At 36.4% G+C, this 24127-nt stretch overlaps 1 protein-coding gene across 1 annotated transcript in view; it reads left to right on the top strand.

The window, feature by feature from the left end:
* The window catches only part of PAIP1 (poly(A) binding protein interacting protein 1), an 86215-nt gene that overhangs the window by 3944 nt on the left and 58144 nt on the right, over positions 1–24127 (top strand). The window contains exons 2-6 of the mRNA XM_053699683.1: positions 3091–3251; positions 3382–3573; positions 13595–13707; positions 14832–14943; positions 23306–23431. Coding sequence (XP_053555658.1) covers positions 3091–3251; positions 3382–3573; positions 13595–13707; positions 14832–14943; positions 23306–23431 — 704 coding nt within the window. The remainder of the gene's footprint in view (positions 1–3090; positions 3252–3381; positions 3574–13594; positions 13708–14831; positions 14944–23305; positions 23432–24127) is intronic.

Raw genomic sequence — 24127 nt, 5'->3', positions numbered from 1 at the left:
TTACCCTGTCATGAAAGGGTTAAAGTAAGTCTGGACTTCATTCAAACAAAAATATCTTTAATATTTATATTCAATGGTAAATAACCAGCTATAAGGTTAGAGAACAATATTTAGTCTGCTCTTAAAATAACATAAATATACTTATAGAGGTTGAATTTGGTATATATTACAAATAATAATAAAAAAAAGCACTAATGACTGTCAATAACAGGACAAAGCCATACATATAATCAGCAATAGCAAGCACTCAGCTAATAATTGTGCAAACAGATAATAGTGCACATCAATTCAAATAACTCCCATCAATCTAGAGCTAGGTGTAAATAACAAGCTTGGCACTATATCATGTAAAACAGTCCCAAATAACCTGATTAAATATAAACAATCCAAATTATATTATTTCTGGGTTGCACATAAGCCAAGAGTAGTTGTAAACTTCTACTGTCCTGAAAAAGTGAAAAGTAAACGTCCTTTAGGCTAAGGTTATAACCATAAACACAATATTATGTGCAGGAGCTCAGTGGAGTGAAACAGCTGATTATATCGATTAGTTGTTGCAGCTCTAAGTGGGGAAAAATAAAATGCTTTGTCTTTAACCCCTGAAAATGGGTTAAACACAGATTTAGCCCAATACAACTGGTCAGTCAGTATCAAGAGACAAACGTGGGTTACCACAGGCTTCCAGTAGTGCATTGCTGCTGCGGAGCCTTCTTGGGTATTATTTTCAACAACGGATAACGAGAATAAAGTACATTTCTTAATGGAAGTACATTTAAAAAAAGTGTCTTAAAATTGCATAGAATCACAAAAGTTTAGTGATGGTAAACTTTACCCTTTATAAAATCAGATCCAGAATGTTAGTGATATTTTAGATGGAGTTTAATTCATCAGATGTAATGAAGATGCGCTGTAACTAACTTTTTAATGTGCATATGAAATTCAAATTCCCCACTCTCCGCCGCCCACTTCTAAAGTCATTTTTTTTTTTGTGAGCTAAGGGTTTGAACTGTTCTCTAATCCAGTGATTTTCAACCTTTTTTTTGCCGTGGCACACTTTTTTACATTTAAAAATCCTGCGGCACACCACCATCCCAAAATTTTACAAAATCACATATTGTAGCCTAATACAGTGTGTGTGTGTGTATGTATATGTGTGTGTATGTATATATATATATATATATATATATATATATATATATATATATATATATTATATATATATACTCACTCTGTACTGTCATGCCATGCCTCCTACAAACTATATGTGACATTGACATTCATTCACAAACAATCATAATGAATGTCAATATGTCATGGTTGTAAATGATGCCTTCCTGTCGCATACCTCCCAATATTTCAAAATTTGAAAGAGGGAAAAGTCCACCCCCCCAAAAAACTGGGAAAAGTGTTATCTGTGGAGCATGGTATGCTGTTCTGGAAGAGGAGCAAAGCTGCGTGTAGAGCTGGCACTAGGCACGTGTTGTGGGGGTTCCTTCCAAGTGTGAACACGGGTCAGGGAGACGAGCTGCCGCTGCAGTTATCCTCGGTCATCATCTCACTCAAAATAAAAAAACGGCCCGAGTAAAAAAACAAGCAAAATTTAATTGTCACACTGTTGTCAGTCTGCCGCGGCACACTAGTTGAAAAACACTGCTCTAATCAACTCTTTAGCTACAACAAAAGTTCCATAGGGGGAGAGTGCTGATTGGATAACAATTAAATTCAAACCTTTGAAGCGGGTGGCGGGGAATTTGAATTTCATATCTACATTAAAAAGTAAGTTATAGCGCATCTTTGTTACAACTGATGAATTAAACTCCATCTAAAATATCAACATTCCAGATATTATTTTAAAAGGGCAGAGTTTACCATCACTTTAAAGAGACAGTGTACACAGATTTTCATATAACTGCATGTGCACTACTATAAAAGAAGAAAATGCACAGATACTGATCTAAAAAACTTACTTATAAGCTTCCAGTTTAGCACTGTTGATGATGTTAGGCTGGGACACCCAGTGAAAGGGGCTGGGAAAACAAGGAGAGCAGTCTCTCACACACTCTCTCACTCTCTCATGAAAAAGGTGTGTTATGACAACTAATGCAGTGTAAACATAAAAAAAAAAAACTACACTAAGGGCTAGATTTACTATGCCTGCAGGAACCTGTCTGCCTGCAATCAACACTTGCAATGTACCATTGCACAAGAGGATTCTTGTAAAATGCTACCCCCTGCTCCGGCGCAACCACTTGCACTAGAGCTTGGAATGTTAATCACCCTAAACGAGTGAATGTCAGGGTGATTGATATCGCCATCTCTAAGAGGGCAGAGAGGAAAATGAAGTGGTTGCTGCTCCATAAATATGTGGCTGGCAAGCTCACTTATGCAAACCTGCTTCACATAGCCGAAAAAGCTGCAAATGCTTCTTAATAATTTTAGCCCTTACGGTAGCATGCTGTGACTATACAATTGAATAAGAAAGAGAAAAAAAAAAAGAAGAAAAGGAAAAAAAAAAAAAAAAAGAATTGCCGGCTGCTGCAACAATAAAGTAAGTCATTTATTAGTCCATAAAACAGTAGATAGCAGGGTTACAGAACACAAGATGGAGGGGCTCAGCTGTTCTTACGCGTTTCACGCCCATAGGCGCTTACTCATAGAACCTGAGCACAGGTAAAAGCGAAGCTGTTTTTAAGGACCCAATACCCAATCAACTGCATCCTTGAAATGACGTATGTCTGGGATCTATGCATATATAGAGTGAAACACTCATGGATAAGGTGTCATACTTAGACAGCCACATCTAAAATCAATAATTGACATTCACATGCAGAGATGGTAAAAATGGAAATTGGCTAAGACTATAACTATAAATATTATTTGTTTATCTCTTAAATACAATTGAATACTATTGACTTTCACATCCCGTTTTTTAAAGGGATTTGCAGTAAGTGAGCATATTAACCCGTAATTTTACTGGTTTTGTAGCATTAACGTGTTTTTATGGTTTAGAAAGTATAAAAACTAGTGTTATAATGTAGGATTGTATTACTTTAATGTAAATATTTCTTTCTTTTTTCCTTTCTATTTTAGACCAGTCAAGTCAGAGGACGTCCCCTTCACTAGTGCAGATACCTGTGCAAAATAATTCCATGGCAGGATCCAAGTCTCAGTCTGCTGAATCGACTCCGGTATCGTCTCTGTCAGTTGATGCGGCAGAGTTCTATCCCCCAGGATATGTGATAGACCACAATGTGAGTGTGGCCATGATGTTTTCAATAAATGCCTTTGGAATAATCTACACAAACATATTGAATGTTTTAATATATATCTTTTAAATCCATTTCCCTTGTATTAATTATTTTTTTTTATTTTTTTTTATAGAATGTCGATCAAAATGGTGATTATCCAGGTGTCCCACAAGAGTCCTTTGCAGAATTTGTACAGCAGTTCTTAAATTATTTAACAGAACAGCCTGGGAGCTTTGAAGTTGAAATTTACAATTTTTTAGAAGTACTTAATAACTCAGTTACCACGGATTGTTTGCAAGAACTTGTTGAACTTGTATACCAGCAGGTAAATCATTTGTCAGTCATTAGAGATCCAAGGGTTGTGGGTTCGGTGTAGGTGGGAGTATTATAATTTATTATTATTATTATTTATGCATTGTAAAGTAAGTGCTGTGTATTCACTTTGTTTTACAGCTCTGAGTAATTGGTACATTTGTTTTTGCCTCTTAAGTGTACAGCACAAGGGGACAATTGAAAATGGAACTTTACTGTATGATTATAATAGCAAATCAGGGGAGAGAAAATTATTGCTTTTTGGCTTCAGTTGTACAAAGCTTTGGGATAATACTGCACAGCTACAATGTAAACCGTGCTTTTTTTTCCAATTGTCTATACGTTTATTGAAATGTTTTTGAATAACCAGTTCAGACGCATTACCAGACTAAATAAAGGCATAGAGGCCCATTTATCAAGCTCCGTATGGAGATTGTGGGCCCGTGTTTCTGGCAAGTCTTCAGACTCCCCAGAAACAGCAGTTATGAAGCAGCGGTCTAAAGACCGCTGCTCCATAACCTTGTCCGCCTGTTCTGAGCAGACGGACAGAGATCGGCGGAATTAAACCCTATCGAGTACGATCGGGTTGATTGACAACTCCCTGCTGGCGGCCCATTTTCCGCGAGTCTGCAGGGGGCGGCGTTGCACCAGCAGCTCTTGTGAGCTGCTGGTGCAATGCTGAATACGGAGAGCGTATTGCTTTCAGCGAAGTCTTGCGGACCTGATCCGCACTGTCGGATCAGGTCCGCAAGACCTTTGATAATTCGGACTCTTAGTATAAAGTGCATATATAGATAAGTAATGGAGGGGGTTTAGTGAGAGTGGAGAGGTGTAATTGAAGGCAAGTTAGCCCCTGGGAGTAAGCGCCAGCTAATGTCCTGGTAATAAGGAGTTAAGAGTGAGGGAAAGACAGTCCCCTATACTTTTCTCTTAATTGAGAGGAATAGCATACACAATCATGAAGCTATCAATACTAACAACATAAGTTACAGCATCAGCTTGAAAACTGCAGAATTTGAAGAGAATCATTGAAAGTAGCATTCTATATATTGGCATAGAACTTAAAGGGACATGAAACCCCTTTTTGTTTTTCATGATTTAGATAGAATGTGATTTTTTTTTTTTTTTTTTTTTTTTATATTTATTTATTTATAACCAGCAATGAATACAAAATCCATAATATAAAAAACAGAAAACGGAAAATATTTTAGTTATCATACATGTTATGTCAGCATCAAAGAAAAACAGAAAAAAGATCAACTGAAGAAAAACAATAGCAGACATACATTAAATGTATATTACAAGTCATATACATAATTAATTGAGCTAAAATATTTATCAATTTACTTATTACTCATTGTTGGAGTTTTTATTATTTATATAAGAAAAAAAAAAAAGGAGAAAGAAAGCAAACAAAAGAAGGAAAAAAAAAAGGTGGGGGGGAGAAGGAAGGGAAATCCCGATTCTCTCTAACCCTCACCGATTCACCAAATATCCAGCAGAACTATCTGAGTTCTTAAATGGAAAAATCAAATAATCGATTTCTCTCTCAGAGAATATATTCATTGATTTACCAAATACCGAGCAGAACTATCTCTGAGTTCTTAAATGGAGAAATCAAATAATCAATTTCTCTCTCAGGGAATATCTTAATGAACGGTGCCCATTTATCAAAAAAGTTCCTTACGTCAAGTTCATTATCTATGTTTGTATTTTTTTGTTCTAAAATGTATTGTTTCTTTAGATGATTCCTAATCTCGGGGATAGTTGGTAATGATCTCGATTTCCATTTCTTGCAAATCAAATATCTGGTAGCTAAAATGGACAAGTTTACTAATTTCTCATTAGGCTGATGTCTATCCTCAAATTTTATACATAGTATAATCTGAAACAATGACAGAGCTATTAATTCAATTTTTAGTTTATTCTTAAGCCAATATTCTAGCCTACTCCATAGATTTCTCAGTCTAGGGCATTGCCAGAACATATGAATTAAATCTGCAGCTGGGTAGGAGCATTTGGGGCATTTGTTAAATTCCTGATTTCAAACTCTGAGGCCTCTTTCTGGGGTGAAGTATGCCCTGTGTAAAAGTTTTAAATGTGCAGATAGAATGTGATTTTAAACCACTTTCCAATTTACTTCTATTATTGAACTTTTTTGTTCTATTGGTATCCTTTACAAAGGATACCAAGGTAGGCTCAGCGGCTGTTCATTGGGGGCTTCACATATATGCCTCATGTTATTGGCTCACCCAATTTGTTCATATAACTCTAATGCATTACTGCTTCTTCAAGTAAGGATACCAAGGTAATGAATCAAGATAGATAATAGAAGTAAATTGGAAAATTGTTTAAAATTGTATTCTCTATCTGAATCATGGAAGATTTTGGGTTTCATGTTCCTTCAAAGGTGGACATATGCACTTAAACTTTCAAGCAAATCATCCAGGTGACATGGTGAGGGATCATCTTATTCTATTAACCCCTTAAATATTTTTGTTTTAAAAGATAGATAATCCGTTTATTAACCATACCCAGTCTTGCATAACAAACACTTATATTAATACACTTTTTTTACCTCTGTGATTACCTTGTTGCTAAGCTTCTGTAGACTGCCCCCTTATTTGTTATTTTGACAGATATGCATTTTAGCCAATTAATGCCTTCTCATAAGTAACTCAATGGGCGTGAGCACAATGTTATCTATATGGCACACATGAACTAACACCCTCCAGCTGTGAAAAACTGTCAAAATGAACTGTTGAGGTGGCCTTTAAGGACTTAGAAATTTGCATATGAGCCTCCCTAGGTTAAGCTTTCAATTAAGAATACCAAGAGAACAAAGCAAATTTGGTGATGAAAGTAATTTGGAAAGTTGTTTAAAATTACATGCCCTATCTGAATCATGAAAGTTTGATTTTGACTAGTCCCTTTTTAACCCCTTACCTACCGGGACTTTTAGAGGAACAATACCAGAGAATTTTTAGCATTTTTGCTATCACTCCATTTAAACAGAAATAGAGCCTCCTTGTTTGTTTATTTACCTGTCAAAAATGTATATATCTATCATCTACTTTTTTTTTTTTTTTTTAAGTAGACAACCCAAGGTATTGATCTAGGCCACTGGTTTTCAAACCTGTCCTTAGGCCTCCCCAACAGTCTAGGTTTTCTGGATAACCTTGGAAGAGAGCAGGTAAAATAACCATGGTTACTAATAAGCTGATTATTTCACCTGTGCTCCAGTTCAGATATCCTCAAAATGTGACCTGTTAGGGAGGCCTGAGGATAGGTCTGAAAACCAGTGATCTAGGCCCATTTTTTTATATTTCATGCCACCATTTCACAATAAAACAAAAAAAATTTTTTTTTTCACAAACTTTGGCTTTCTGACTGAAATGATTTACTGCTTGTGCAGTGATGGCGCAAATGGTTGTAAGTGTTTTTCTGGGATCGCCTTTGTTCAGAAATAGTGGACATATATGGTTTTGCCATTGTTTTTTGGTACTTAGAAGGCCACTAAGTGCTTCTGCGCACCTCACTTCTATTATTCCAGGCAGTGAAGGGGTTAATTGGGTAGCTTAATCATTTAATGTGTGCTTTTCCATCTTGCTTTATGAATGAGAGGTTTTTATTTTATTTTTTTTCTCATCCTGGCAGAAAAAAAGTTGTCAGTGACAAGTATCTGTCTATCCCATCAGGATGTCTAAGATGTTCCTAGACACCCTGGTGTGATAGAGCAGATAGGAAACAAGCTTATCCAGAAGCTATTGACTCCCTGCTTGTCCTTCGTAAATTACTTATTATTGTGAATTAGCAGTGTGGTTTAGTAGAGATCTCAGTCAACTTCATGTGAATTAGAGAGCTTGCAGTGTATGGAGGCGAGTTTCAAAGACCATGCAGTGCAAAGTAAAAATGTATTGTTTGTTCTTAGTATCGAAAAACCATAATAATATGATAAATGTATGTGGGCAAAAACACAAATACTTGCAGAGGAGATGTCTCCGGATCTGGAGACCCATAAGTGTCAGGGTGCAATTTTGAGCTTAAGGGAGTTTAATGGAGGAGAAAGACCCACAGTTTGAAAGGCAATTACCTGTCAAATGGTGTGTTTCTTGGGCATGTTAAAGTGAATGTAAAGTTAATGTGGTAAAGTCAAGTTTCATTCATGAAATCTTTACTATATACTTAACTTCAGAGATATTTCAATAGAAACGCTCTACGGATAAGAGCCGATCCTCCACCCGGCGTAATTGGCAATCGATTGACAGATTACTCATCTGCAATCAAATAATAGTAGTCCCCCCCCCCCCCTCTGGGCCGTTCAGCCCATTTACACAAACGTCACTACCTGGGGGGAAACAATGATTAGGTGATTGCTGGTGAGTAATCTGTCAATTGTTAAATATGGTGACCGGAACTTCCGTTCTTATCCGTAGAGCGTTTCTATTGAAATATCCCTGAAGATAACTATATAGTACAGATTTCATGAATGAAACTCTCATTTTGGAACGTCTATCGTTTGACTTTACTGCATTACGTTAAATTTCCATTCACTTTAAAGGGATAGTCTACCATAGAATTGTTATTGTTTTAAAAGATAGATAATCCCTTTATTCCCCAGTTTTGCATAACCAACACTTATATTAATATACTTTTTACCTCTGTGATTACCTTGTATCTAAGAACCTTCTTCCAGCCCCCTGATCACATGACTCTGACTGTTTATTATCTATTGTCTTAAATTTAGCATTGTTTTGTGCTAAATCTTAAATAACCCCCTGTGCCTGAACACAGTTTTATCTATATGGCCCACGTGTACTTTCTGTCTCTTTGTGTTGAAAAGAATATTATCATATGAGCCTACCTATGTTTAGTTTAAAGTAAGAATACCAAGAGAAAAAAGCTAATTTGATAAAAGTAATTTGGAAAGTTGATTAAAATTACAAGTCCTATCTGAATGAGTTTAATTTATACTAGACTATCCCTTTAAGTTAAAACACTCAAAAAAAAAATCTATCAATTTTAACATATTTACACTTATAACAGGTGATAAAAAGGCTTAGAGACCTCTTTTTTTAATAAAAGCCCATAAACTTCTCTTTAAATTAAAGCCTGTATACAAGTTTTAATCACCCTTAATTTTATATGGGGATAACACCTTCAGTGTGAAGCAGCCGTTGGCATTATGAAGATGGGTGGAGGCAGTGTAATATTTTCTAATTTTATAAAATCTTCTTGTATGAAAAGCACAAATTAATTGTATAATTGTTCACATGTATTTAATAGTAATTTGTGCTATACAAATTAACTATTTTTAATATTAGCTGATTTTAGTTTAATATTGGCTAAAATGGTCAGTAAAATCTGCCGGGTGCTGCACCCGCTAAACAATTGATGAGAATACTGAACTTCTTGTTTTGACTGTTTGTTAAAAAAAAAAAAAATACACCATTTTATTTGCAACCTTGTTTGTAAAAAAAAAAAAAAAAAATGTATTTATTTTTAAATGAGGTGGTCTCAAGGTGCTTATAAAAGGCAATCACATTTTAAAGACCAGAAGCCCCTCTGTCACTGTAATAGGTTTTAATAGCCTTGTTATCACCAGGCTTTAATAAATATACATTTATTTGAGTAGAGGCTCATGGGAGCCCCTTGTGCACATCAGTTTTATATCTATACTCAAAGGCCCTTATTTATGACGATAACCCCTTCTTCATTTAACTATAGTGTTTGTAAAAAAATGTAGTTGTGTTTTTTTGTAACCTTATCCTTTTAATGAAAATATACATTTGATGTAGAGCAAACGTCATAATATATACATTAAATAATGGTATAGTTTGTCCTTGCTGAAAAAAACTGTGTGGATTTCTGACTGAAAATGTTTTATAGTAGTGCTTTAAGGGACATGAAACCCTACATTTTCTTTCTTGATTCATATAAAGCTTTTTTCATTTTAAACAACCACCCAATGTACTTCTATTTAATTTGATTTATTCTCTTGGTATCCTTTGTTGAAAGAGCAGTAATGTACTACTGGGAGCCACCAATCGGCAGCTTCTGACCCTACATAGGTTTATTTTTCAACAAAGTATATAAAGAGCACATAACAAATTAGATCATAGAAATACATTGGAAAATCAGAATGAGAGAAAAAATGTGGGTTTAATCTCCCTTTTAAATGTCAGCAGCTTCTAAAAACTCTAAAATGGTTCAGTGGTTAAATAAGGCTTTGCCATAGAGATTGCATTCTAAAGGCTTTTCCTGTATAACTGAGTTGAATATTTGTTTGTTTTAACTTGGTGTAAAGATGTTTTTTGAAATCCTGTTTGTTGAAAATTATATAATGGATATGACTGAAAAAGAGTTTTAACTTGGCTTTAAAAACACCCAGGTGATTAAAGGGACATTATACACATTTTTTTTTCTTTGCATAAATGTTTTGTAGAGTATCTTTCTATATAGCCCATTAAGTGTTTTTGTTTTGTTTTTAAATTTTATAGTTTTGCTTATTTTTAAATAACATTGCGCTGATTTTCAGTCTCCTAACCATGCCCCAAAATTTTAGGAGAATACCGTCAGCTACCTACTCCAGCTTGCTCCTGTTTGTGTAAAGGGTCTTTTCATATGCAAAAGAAGGGGGGGGGTCTTATTTCCCACTTGCAGTGGGCTTTCCTGCTACCTTTTCAACATTTCAACTGAGAGCTTCCAAGTAAGTTTTCAAACCGTTTTATACTGGATTTTTAATATCAGTATCTGTGCATCTTATTTTTTTATAGTAGTGTCTATTACATGCAGTTATATGAAAATTAGTGTATACTGTCCCTTTAATCTCACCAGAATGTAAATAGACATGCAAGTCATTTGAAAACGTTTCTCAATGTAAAACCTATTTGCAATACTTTTTTTGTTAAGAAAATTATTTTCTTTGCACAAGTTAAAGGGACATTAAACTCAAAATAAATAGTATGTGAATTCTAAGAAAATATTAGTCTGAGAATAATATGTAGATGTATTTTTTTTTAGTTTAATTAGCTATTTAAATATTGACAAAATAAGTGTACATTTTTATAGGGATGCACCGAAATTTCGGCCGCAGAAAGTTTCGGCCGAAAATGGCATTTTTGGCTATTTCGGTTTTCGTTTTTTTAGCCTGTTATTTTCGGTAAAATTATTGTGTAGCATGTTTCAAATTTGATGCTAGCCTAGAGCTGCTGTTTAAGTTTATTACTTGACTTACTGTTTTGCATATAATGAGTTTTCTAGGACTATACTTTATTTGGATAATTAGTAAAAAAAAAAACAGTTAAATATGATTCTGTTACATAGAACTAAATGAAGAATAATACAGTATATTGATATTTATAATTGTTTTAAGTAGGGATGCACCAAAATTTTGGCCGAAAATGGCATTATTTTTTGCCTGTTTTTTTTTTTTTTCTTGGTAAAATTATTGTGTAGCATATTATTGTTTTAAGATATTTTTGTCCAATTTTAGTGAGTTACTTTCAATAAAAGTGTGGGATTTTTTTTATTGGCTCTAATTATGCAAAAAAAGCTAAAAAAAAAATACATTTTGAAAAAATACATTTTTGGTATCAGTTTCGGTTTTCGGCCAAGTGCATCCCGGATTTTCGGATTCGGTTTCGGTCAAGAATTTCCATTTCGGTGCATCACTACATTTTTAGTGTCTATAAAACAATGGGAGCTGCCATGTTGTAACTTAGATTACCTTCTCTGCTGTGGCCAGTTAGGGACTGTTATAAATAGGTCACTAGAGGGTGCTATGTTGCTGTGTGTAATATAGCAGTCTATTTCTACATTTCTAACAGGAACTGAAAAGCTCACAATTTCAGAATGGAATTACAAGAAAAGGGGGGGGAAATTAAATAACGTATATTACACACTCCCTTTTTAATAGACGTAAGTTTTTTTTGTTTTTTTTTTTTGTTTTTTAAATTACACTTGTCCTGGATCATGAAAGATCACTTTAGACTTTATTGCCCCTTTAAATCTAAATATACTATTTAGTACATCAGTTTAATTAAAGTGACACCAAAAAAAAAAATCTTTCGTGATTCAGATAGAGCAGGCAATTTTAAGCAACTCTCTAATTTACTCCTATTAAAATTTCTTCATTCTCATGGTACTTTCTTGCTTTGCAAATAAAGATAAGTTTAGATGCCGGACCATTTTTTGTGAACAACCTGGGTTGTTCTTGCTGATTGGTGGATAAATTCACCCACCAATAAACAAGTGCTGTCTAGTGTTCTCAACCAAAAATCGTCTGGCTTCTTAGCTTAGATGCCTTCTTTTCAAATAAAGATAGCAAGAGAACGAAGAAAAATTAATAGGAGTAAATTAGAAAGTTGCTTAAAATTGCATGCTTTATCTGAATCACGAAAATATTTTTTTTTCGTTCAGTGTCCCTTTAACATATGCCAGAGCATACCATTTTAAACAACTTTCCATTATCTACTTTGCATCATTCTTTTGCTCTCCTATGTTGAAGAAGCAGAAATGCACTACTAGTAGCTAGCTGAACACATTGGTTGAGCCAGTGACAAGAGGCTTAGATGTGTAGCTAGCTCCCAGATTTTCAACAAATCATACAAAGAAAACAAAACAAATTTGATAAAAGTAGTAAGTTGTTTAAAATTGCATGCTTTGTCTAAATCATGAGGTTAATTTTGACTTTACTGTCCCTTAAAGCAGTGCTTCTTATTTCTATTCAAGTACGCCATAGGTGTAAGCTGGGCTGGAGCTGGCAAGAGCTGATGTTTATGCACCACTATTGGGGATATTGATACAGAGAGAGAGGCAATGTTAAGTAACTAATTTACTTCTATTATCAATTTTTCTTTGTTCTCTTGGTATCTTTATTTGACAAAGCAATCAGCAAGAGCTACTTAGGTGCTGAATCAAAAACGGGCCATTTACTAAGCTTATTCCTGCTTTAAATAGATACTAAGAGAACAAAGAAATAGGAGTAAATTAGAAAACCTAGAGTAGTCAAAATTAAACTTTCATGATTCAGATAGAGCAGCAACTTTCTAATTTACTCCTGTTATCAATTTTTCTTCATTTTCTTGGTATCTTTATTTGAGAAAGCGAGAATGTAAGCACAGGAGCAGGTCTATTTTTGGTTCAGCACCTGGATAGTGCTTTGATGTCTAAATGTAGCCACCAATCGGCAAGCGCTACCCAGGTGCTGAACCAAAAATGGGCCGGCTCCTATGCTTACATTTAAATAAAGATAACAGAAAAATTGATAATAGCAGTAAATTAGAAAGTTGCTTAAAATTGCCTTCTCTATCTGAATCATGAAAGAAAAAATGTGGGTTTCATATCCCTTTTAAGGCACACATTATTTACACAAACAAGAACTGTTACTGTATTAACTTACTATCTGTACTTTGTAAAATACATTCAGGAGGGCCATATAGTGACATCAGCCTGCAGTGACTGAGGCTGTAAGCTAGGGTCTGTAAGTGGCCCTCCAGGATGATTGGTTGTAGTTCAGAGACTGTCCTGTTTGTAGTGGGTATCTTATCGGGAGCTTTCTGATGTTCAAGTCTGTCCTGCAGTTAATAGGCATCCTCTATACATGAGGCTACATTAGTTAGGGATATCCTCTGCAGTGCAGACACTGCGCAGTAGTTTAACATGTACCTAAAGCTATGACATGACTGTAGGTATGTGTACGTGTTTTTGTATCTGCTTTGCTGTTGGTTGGGAGGGTAGAAAGATTTCATGTTGGTGAGTGATCCCGTTAAAGATTATGGACCATATTTTTTAGTATCATAAATTATCATTGTCTTGTATTTTAATTATATTTTAGCAAATTGTATTTCTGTAATATTTTAGAACTGGATTCTTCTAAGTAATACAAAATATATAAGTATACTGCCACAAGGCTCTCAATACCTTGCTGTTAAGCCTCAAACTTTGTGCTCTTGTATATACTACAATGCATTTGACTGCAAATCTGATACCTTTCACTGGTAATATATTTTGTCTTTCTTTATGAAAAAAAGTCAACATCTGTTCCAAATTTTTCCTACACGGGAGCACGAATTTGCAATTTTCTTTCAATCAACCTTCACATAAACTCACAGAATGGTAACTTCAGACAAATATTACTACAAAGGTAAGTACATTTTAGTGTTTTACAATACAGTGCATATCAAAGCTTTACAGGGACATGGAGTCTAAAAAATGTCTTATGAATAAGCCATACTAGATATGTGCATTTGGAGGTTTCAGTTAGAAGGCTGCTGCTCATGACGTTTCGCTATCTTTGGAGTCAAATTTATTATTGTGAAACTGTAACACTAGTTTCCAAAAATAGCCGAAGGGCACAAGCAGCCACCTTCTGCATTCAGAGGTATTTGAAACCTCCATATGCTCATATCTAGGCCATATACCACTTTATTCAACTTTTCAATTTACTTCTGTTATTAAATCTGCTTCATTCGCTTAGTATCCTAGGTTGAATTGGCAACAATGCACTACTATGAGCTAGATGAAGACATTGGGTTAGCCAATGACAAGAGGCATATATGAACAGCCAACAATCAGCAGCTAGCTTTCAGAAGTACATGACTGCTCCTGAGCCTAACTAGGTATGCTCTTCAACAAAGGATGCCAAGAAAACAAAGCACATTTGATAATAGACGTAAAATGGAAAATTGTTTAAAATGACCCGCTCTGTCTGAATCATGAATTTCTTTTTTGTCTTTACTGTCCCTTGTCAATAGTAAATCATTATAACCTTTTACAATACAACATTTCTTAAAGAACTATAACATTGAATTTGACATGCACATTAGTATGTCAAATTCCCTTAGAATCATTTTAACATGTCTACTTTTGCAAATTTACTATCACAGCTTTTCAAGTACATGTGGCATAAGTGTATGCCAGTATTTTAAATTTTTATTTCAGATTTTAATGGAAAGTGAGATCTATTGTTAAATATTAATTTTAAAGGCATTTAATTGTGTGATACATGTGGCTGCATATGAAGAATGGATTGCTAATATGTTAGTAGTAAGAAATAAGATAAAAATAAACATTTATCATCTTATGTGAAATTTGAAATGTAAATTGAACTTTTAAAGTTTTGACTGTGCTGCTAGACTGGCATTGTAGACGTTTTTTTTGTTTTTAATATAGATTTATTTATATTCTCTCTTGGATTTAAAAAATTAAATAAGAAATGTGTATGTATCATAAATACATTTTCTGTCTGTTTTTTTCCTTTCTCTCTAGATGTCATACAGAATATGAAAAACGAGATCAGGGAGCTAAAGGAGATCAAGCCACACGCAAGCGCTTCCATGCCTTTGTACTTTTCTTGGGTGAACTTTATCTCAAGTTGGAGGTAACAATTTAATTTTATTCTGACACACAGACTTTTTTTTTTAATTTTTTTTTTTTTTTTTTTTTTAAAGAAACAGAATAGTAACTTATATTTTGGTATTAAATATCAGATTAGTACTTTTATTTCTTGCATGTCAATATTTATAGGGATTTTCCTTTTAGCTTTGCTGATACATTGTTTGACTTTGTGAATCATTTTTAATGGCTTCCTTTTGAAGTGCTAGGACCAATCAAAGTAAAACGGAAGTATATGTTAAATATTGCAAACATCATTTTTACGAGTTTTATGATTTAGTTTAGCATAGTGTATTTTATTTGTATACATTAACTGTTCTGATTATTGTTGGTTCTATTTGACTGGCCAGTCTTTTCAGAATAGAGATTTTTTTATATGGATTTGATAGAGGGTTAAATAAATTGATGATTATTTTATTTATTATATAAATTGTATTAAATTTGAGGTTTTTCAACATCTTAGTACTGTGTATATTTTTATATTCTATTGTTCTGCAACAATCCACTTTTATACTAATTTGTTTACCTAGTACAGGTTAACACTATAGGCGCAACTTCGCTAACTATTTTCTAAAATTCTGTTGCATACTTTCAATTTGAGGTTTTATTTATTGGTGGATTATTGCACATCACTATTTTTTCTTCTATTCTATCTACTATATAAAACATCAATGTTAACCCTCAACATTTTTAATTGAGGCACAATAATGAAATTTGTATGCGTACTGTTAAATTCCAAAGAAAAATTATGGATGTCTTAAACCGTTTCAAATGAACAATGTTTTAGCATGATATATGGCATTTCTTATGCATATGCCAGAAACCTATTTTGCATTTACGGTGTTAACACTACTTTGTCACTACAGGAACAAATCCTCAAATACGGAATTCCAGAATCCAAACTATTTAATTTTATTATTTTTATAAAAAAATACTATTTCCCTGTCTAAGTCTTTGGTTTGTTTTTTTGTTTACTAAAATGCAAAAAGTCTATTTATTTAAAACAACAAATACTAGCTTTCTGATTACAGCACTGAACTATGTATACAAACGTATTAACAATGATTTAAAACTTTCTTTAGGTTGCAAGTATAAGCAGTATTATGTTATGTAAATATTGCCTTAATGACATAAGATGTTGTTTACACTTTGTCCTATCCTCTTCCCAGACTGTCCCTTTTTTTTTTTTTTTTAACGTGCACATATTTCAAAATCCAAACTATTCTGAAATCCAAAACTTTTCCGGTTCCAGTTTTTTACCTCCTATTTTTGATTATTAGTGTTTGTCACTTCTCAGTGTGCTGTTTTTGTGCATTCTAATATTTTGAGAGTAAATCCTTTCGAAAGGATATTTTTAAACAATTTTTGTTTGTAGTATAAAATGTTCTGTGTAGAAAAACCCCCACAACTTTGCGTCATTAATTTTGTCCCCTTTCCTATAAATTGATTGAGACTTGAGGGGTTCCAATTCCTATAAAAATACAAGTGCAGTCTCCAGACAAAACACTGCTCTATTCCGCACAGTCATTAGTTTCATACTCTAACCCATTTAGAACTGTCCGTGTTGCAGCAAAGAAGGAAACCTAGGTTACAACATGGCTTTATGGGCAGTAACATTTTAAACATCCAATATCATTTTGAATCTGCATGCTATTTTTTGCTTTGAATACATCAGCCTAAGTAGCATTTATTGAATGTCCCATAAATGGACAATATACACCTATTTTCATATGCACAGATACTGATATAAAAATCCAGTATAAAACTGTTTAAAAACTTGCAAGCTCCCAGTTTAGCTCTGTTGAAAAGGTTATCTGGAACACCCACTGAACGTGCCTGTATAGCAAAAATAGCAGACCCTTTACACAAACAGGAGCAAGCTGGAGGAGGTATACATCAGTATACTTCTAAAACGTTGGGGCTTGGTTAGGAGTCTGAAAATCAGGGCAATGTTATTTAAAAATAAGCACAGCAAAACATAAAAAAAAAAAAAAAACTGTATGGGCTATATAAATGGATCATCTACAAAACATTTTATGCAAATAAAAATCTAGTGTATAATATCCTTTCTCCAACATTGGTGTGTCCGGTCCACGGCGTCATCCTTACTTGTGGGATATCTCTTCCCCAACAGGAAATGGCAAAGAGTCCCAGCAAAGCTGGCCATATAGTCCCTCCTAGGCTCCGCCCACCCCTGTCATTCTCTTTGCCGTTGCACAGGCAACATCTCCACGGAGATGGTTAAGAGTTTTTTGGTGTTTAAATGTAGTTTTTATTCTTCTATCAAGCGTTTGTTATTTTAAAATAGTGCTGGTATGTACTATTTACTCTGAAACAGAAAAGGATGAAGATTTCTGTTTGTGAGAGGAAGATGATTTTAGCAGACAGTAACTAAAATCGATTGCTGTTTCCACATAGGACTGTTGAGATGAAGTAACTTCAGTTGGGGGAAACAGTTAGCAGACTTTTCTGCTTAAGGTATGACTAGCCATATTTCTAACAAGACCATGTAATGCTGGAAGGCTGTCATTTCCCCTCATGGGGACCGGTAAGCCATTTTCTTAGTCAAGCAAACAGAATAAAGGGCTTAATATGGGTTAAAAAAACTGGTAGACATTTTTATGGGCTAAATCGATTGCTTTATTTGGGCATTTTATTCATATTTATGCTGACAATTCGCATTTATAAACTTGGGGAACGTTTATTAAACGGCAGGCACTATGTTAGACACCTTTTCCAGTCAGGGGGCCTTCCTATTTGTAGACTGAGCCTCATTTTCGCGCCATTACTGCGCAGTTGTTTTTTGAGAGCAGGGCATGCAGATGCATGTGTGAGGATCTGAAATTTGCTGGAAAAGCTTCTAGAAGGCGTCAATTGGTATCGTATTCCACTCTGGGCTTGGTTGGGTCTCAGCAAAGGCTATAGCTGGGACTGTATAGGGGTTAAATTTGTAAACGGCTCCGGTTCCGTTATTTTAAGGGTTAAAGCTCTGAAATTTGGTGTGCAATACTCTTAATGCTTTAAGACACTGTGGTGAAATTTTGGTAATTTTTGAACAATTCCTTCATACTTTTTCACATATTCAGTAATAAAGTGTTTTCTGTTTAAAATTTAAAGAGACAGTAACTGTTTTGTTTTAAAACGTTTTTTGTGCTTTGTTGACAAGTTTAAGCCTGTTTAACATGTCTGTGCCTTCGGATAAGCTATGTTCTATATGTATGAAAGCCAATGTGTCTCCCCATTTAAATTTGTGTGATAATTGTGCCATAGCGTCCAAACAAAGTAAGGACAGTACTGCCACAGATAATGAAATTGCCCAAGATGATTCCTCAGATGAGGGGAGTAAACATACTACATCATCTCCTACTGTGTCTACACCAGTTTTGCCCACACAGGAGGCCCCTAGTACATCTAGTGCGCCAATGCTTATTACCATGCAACAATTAACTGCTGTAATGGATAACTCCATAGCAAATATTTTATCCAAAATGCCTACTTATCAGAGAGAGCGTGATTGCTCTGTTTTAAACACTGTAGAGCAGGAGGGCGCTGATGATAATTGCTCTGTCATACCCTCACACCAATCTGAAGGGGCCATGAGGGAGGTTTTGTCAGATGGGGAAATTTCAGATTCAGGAAAAATTTCTCAACAAGCTGAACCTGATGTTGTGACATTTAAATTTAAATTAGAACATCTCCGCGCACTGCTTAAGGAGGTGTTATCTACTCTGGATGATTGTGACAACTTGGTCATTCCAGAGAAATTATGCAAGATGGACAAGTTCCTAGAGGTTCCGGTGCACCCCAACGCTTTTCCTATACCCAAGCAGGTGGCGGACATAGTAAATAAGGAGTGGGAAAAGCCCGGTATACCTTTTGTTCCCCCCCCGTATATTTAAGAAATTATTTCCTATGGTCGACCCCAGAAAGGACTTATGGCAGACAGTCCCTAAGGTCGAGGGGGCAGTTTCTACTCTAAACAAACGCACTACTATTCCTATCGAAGATAGTTGTGCTTTCAAAGATCCTATGGATAAAAAATTGGAAGGTTTGCTTAAAAAGATTTTTGTACAGCAAGGTTACCTTCTACAACCCATTTCGTGCATTGTTCCTGTCACTACAGCAGCGTGGTTCTGGTTCGAGGAACTAGAAAACTCGCTCAGTAGAGAGACTCCATATGAGGAGGTTATGGACAGAGTTCACGCACTTAAGTTGGCTAACTCTTTTATTTTAGATGCCGCTTTGCAATTAGCTAGATTAGCGGCGAAAAATTCAGGGTTTGCTATCGTGGCGCGCAGAGCGCTTTGGCTAAAGTCTTGGTCAGCGGATGTGTCATCCAAGACAAAATTGCTTAACATCCCTTTCAAAGGTAAAACTCTATTTGGACCAGAATTGAAAGAGATTATTTCAGACATCACTGGGGGAAAGGGCCACGCCCTTCCACAAGATAGGCTTTTCAAGGCCAAAAATAAGTCTAATTTTAGTTCCTTTCGCAATTTCAGGAACGGACCGGCCTCTAATTCTGCATCCTCTAAGCAAGAGGGTAATGCCTCACAACCCAAACCAGCCTGGAAACCGATGCAAGGCTGGAACAAGGGTAAGCAGGCCAAGAAGCCTGCCGCTGCTAACAAAGCAGCATGAAGGAGTAGCCCCCGATCCGGGACCGGATCTAGTGGGGGGCAGACTCTCTCTCTCTTTGCTCAGGCTTGGGCAAGAGATGTTCAGGATCCCTGGGCGCTAGAAATAGTTTCTCAGGGTTATCTCCTGGAATTCAGGGAACTACCCCCAAGGGGAAGGTTCCACATGTCTCGCTTATCCTCAAACCAAATAAAGAGACAGGCGTTCTTACATTGTGTAGAAGACCTGTTAAAGATGGGAGTGATACACCCAGTTCCAATAAAGGAACAAGGAATGGGATTTTATTCCAATCTGTTCATAGTTCCCAAAAAAGAGGGAACTTTCAGACCAATTTTGGATTTGAAGATCCTAAACAAATTTCTCAGGGTACCATCGTTCAAGATGGAAACCATTCGAACGATTCTACCCACTATCCAGGAAGGTCAATTTATGACTACCGTGGATCTAAAGGATGCGTACCTACATATTCCTATCCACAAAGAACATCATCAGTTCCTAAGGTTCGCTTTTCTGGACAAGCATTACCAGTTTGTGGCCCTCCCATTCGGGTTAGCCACTGCTCCAAGGATTTTCACAAAGGTACTAGGGTCCCTTCTAGCGGTTCTAAGACCGAGGGGCATTGCAGTAGTACCTTACTTGGACGACATTCTAATACAAGCGTCGTCCCTGTCAAAAGCAAAGGCTCATACAGACATCGTTCTGGCCTTTCTCAGATCACACGGATGGAAGGTGAACATAGAAAAAAGTTCTCTGTCTCCGTCGACAAGAGTTCCCTTCTTGGGAACAATAGATTCCTTAGAAATGAGGATTTTTCTGACAGAGGTCAGAAAGTCAAAACTTCTAAGCACTTGTCAAGTTCTTCATTCTGTTCCTCGTCCTTCCATAGCGCAGTGCATGGAAGTAGTAGGGTTGATGGTTGCAGCAATGGACATAGTTCCTTTTGCACGAATTCATCTAAGACCATTACAACTGTGCATGCTCAAACAGTGGAATGGGGACTATACAGACTTGTCTCCAATGATTCAAGTAGATCAAAAGACCAGAGATTCACTCCGTTGGTGGCTGACCCTGGACCATCTGTCCCAGGGAATGAGCTTCCGCAGACCAGAGTGGGTCATTGTCACGACCGACGCCATTCTAGTGGGCTGGGGCACGGTCTGGGAATCCCTGAAAGCTCAGGGTCTATGGTCTCGGGAAGAGTCTCTTCTCCCGGTAAACATTCTGGAACAGAGCGATATTCAATGCTCTCAGGGCTTGGCCTCAACTAGCAAAGGCCAGATTCATAAGGTTCCAATCAGACAACATGACGACCGTTGCGTATATCAATCATCAGGGGGGAACAAGGAGTTCCCTGGCGATGAAAGAAGTGACCAAAATAATTCAATGGGCGGAGGATCACTCCTGCCACCTGTCTGCGATCCACATCCCAGGTGTGGAAAACTGGGAGGCGGATTTTCTGAGTCGTCAGACATTCCATCCGGGGGAGTGGGAACTCCATCCGGAGATCTTTGCCCAAATAACTCAATTATGGGGCATTCCAGACATGGATCTGATGGCGTCTCGTCAGAACTTCAAGGTTCCTTGCTACGGGACCAGATCCAGGGATCCCAAGGCGACTCTAGTAGATGCACTAGTAGCACCTTGGACCTTCAACCTAGCTTATGTATTTCCACCGTTTCCTCTCATTCCCAGGCTGGTAGCCAGGATCAATCAGGAGAGGGCCTTGGTGATCTTGATAGCTCCTGCGTGGCCACGCAGGACTTGGTATGCAGACCTGGTGAATATGTCATCGGTTCCACCATGGAAGCTACCTTTGAGACAGGACCTTCTTGTTCAGGGTCCATTCGAACATCCAAATCTGGCCTCCCTCCAGCTGACGGCTTGGAGATTGAACGCTTGATTCTATCGAAGCGTGGGTTTTCAGATTCTGTGATAGATACTCTGGTTCAGGCCAGAAAACCTGTAACTAGAAAGATTTACCATAAAATATGGAAAAGATATATCTGTTGGTGTGAATCCAAAAGATTCCCATGGAATAAGATAAAAATTCCTAAGATTCTCTCCTTTCTACAAGAAGGTTTAGAGAGGATTATCTGCAAGTTCTCTAAAGGGACAGATCTCTGCTTTATCTGTCTTACTACACAAAAGACTGGCAGCTGTGCCAGATGTTCAAGCATTTGTTCAGGCTCTGGTTAGGATCAAGCCTGTTTACAGACCTTTGACTCCTCCCTGGAGTCTAAATCTAGTTCTTTCAGTTCTTCAAGGGGTTCCGTTTGAACCTTTACATTCCATAGATATTAAGTTACTATCTTGGAAAGTTTTTTGTTTTTGGTTGCAATTTCTTCTGCTAGAAGAGTTTCAGAGTTATCTGCTCTGCAGTGTTCTCCGCCCTATCTGGTGTTCCATGCAGATAAGGTCGTTTTGCGTACTAAGCCTGGTTTTCTTCCGAAAGTTGTTTCCAACAAAAATATTAACCAGGAGATAGTTGTACCTTCTTTGTGTCCGAATCCAGTTTCAAAGAAGGAACGTTTGTTACACAATTTGGACGTAGTCCGTGCTCTAAAATTCTATTTAGAGGCTACTAAAGATTTCAGACAAACATCTTCCTTGTTTGTTGTTTATTCTGGTAAAAGGAGAGGTCAAAAAGCGACTTCTACCTCTCTTTCCTTTTGGCTTAAAAGCATTATCCGATTGGCTTATGAGACTGCCGGACGGCAGCCTCCTGAAAGAATCACAGCTCACTCCACTAGGGCTGTGGCTTCCACATGGGCCTTCAAGAACGAGGCTTCTGTTGACCAGATATGTAAGGCAGCGACTTGGTCTTCACTGCACACTTTTGCCAAATTTTACAAATTTGATACTTTTGCTTCTTCGGAGGCTATTTTTGGGAGGAAGGTTTTGCAAGCCGTGGTGCCTTCCGTTTAGGTAACCTGATTTGCTCCCTCCCTTCATCCGTGTCCTAAAGCTTTGGTATTGGTTCCCACAAGTAAGGATGACGCCGTGGACCGGACACACCAATGTTGGAGAAAACAGAATTTATGCTTACCGGATAAATTACTTTCTCCAACGGTGTGTCCGGTCCACGGCCCGCCCTGGTTTTTTAATCAGGTCTGATGAATTATTTTCTCTAACTACAGTCACCACGGTACCATATGGTTTCTCCTATATATTTTTCCTCCTGTCCGTCGGTCGAATGACTGGGGTGGGCGGAGCCTAGGAGGGACTATATGGCCAGCTTTGCTGGGACTCTTTGCCATTTCCTGTTGGGGAAGAGAGATCCCACAAGTAAGGATGACGCCTTGGACCGGACACACCGTTGGAGAAAGTAATTTATCAGGTAAGCATAAATTCTGTTTTTAACTGCTTTGTGAGCATACATTGTCAACTCAGATCAACTGATACATTGTTATGTACATTTTACTCTAAAGCACCCATTCACTCACCTCTAAATTATAAATTTCCATGGGAATAGAGCACTTTAATTTATATAATTGTTATCTTTACCCCCCTTATTTATAGTACTGTTATGAAATAGAATGTGCTAGTGTTCTATGTTTTAAAAGCATAATATAGAAAGCATGGCACTATTTATTTTAAACACACTACTTTCCTGTATGAAGCAGTGTAATTTTTATAATCGTCATCATCTGCTTTTATATTTGTGAAATCAAGCACATATACAGTACTATATATATTTTTTTTTTTTATAGGTAAAAGGATCTAACGGGCAGCTAACAAAAGCCGAAGTTCTGCAGTCTGGACTCCGAGAACTGCTAAGTGCTTTGTTTTCCAATCCTGTCGATGATAACCTCATTTGTGCTGTAAAACTTCTGAAGGTAAAGATTGTGCTTGATTGTAAGTAATTTTACTTATGTATATCTGGAACATATTTGGTAAACCTTTTTTTACTAAATGTTCTAGTCCATGTGCAATATAATTGCATAAAAATGTGTGTGTCAGTAAACCTATCTTAGCCTGGCAACAAAATATGTAAGAAACTTCAAATTAACTTTGTCCAACTATTTTTTTTTTTTTTTTTACCAATAATGGGTAACCCAGAATTTCTAGAAGGTTTAGCTTCTAATGCCTTTAGACCTTGGTATAAAGCTGTCTTAGTTGACTGATGCTTTAAGTAAAAACGTATATAATTTTGAGTCAATTAAATTAAATAAGCAAAAACATTTGTGTGCTTATTTTCAAGTTAGAAAATGTTGTTTTCTTTCCTTAGATATGGTGAGTCCACAGGGTAATCAATTACTGTTGGGAATATCACTCCTAGCCAGCAGAAATAGGCAAAAAGTACCACTTCCCTTCCCACAATCCCCAGTCATTCTCTTTGCCTTCGGTGCAAGGAGGAGGTGAAGATTTGGTGTCCTGAAGAAATTTGATTTATTTCACTTCAATCAAGATTTTATTATTTTAGAACAGAGTAGGTTACTCTGTTCCTTCCTTTTTTTCAAGGATTGGGTCTAGCTGTACTCCACATTAGTCTCTTCGGTAAGGGCAGTGGTGGCTTTAAAGCAGTTAGGAAC

This window comes from Bombina bombina, chromosome 2 (genome assembly GCF_027579735.1).
Source record: "Bombina bombina isolate aBomBom1 chromosome 2, aBomBom1.pri, whole genome shotgun sequence".
NCBI classification, from domain to species: domain Eukaryota; kingdom Metazoa; phylum Chordata; class Amphibia; order Anura; family Bombinatoridae; genus Bombina; species Bombina bombina.
The sequence above is the reverse complement of the archived record's forward strand: the minus strand, read 5'-3'. Positions and strand labels throughout refer to the sequence as shown.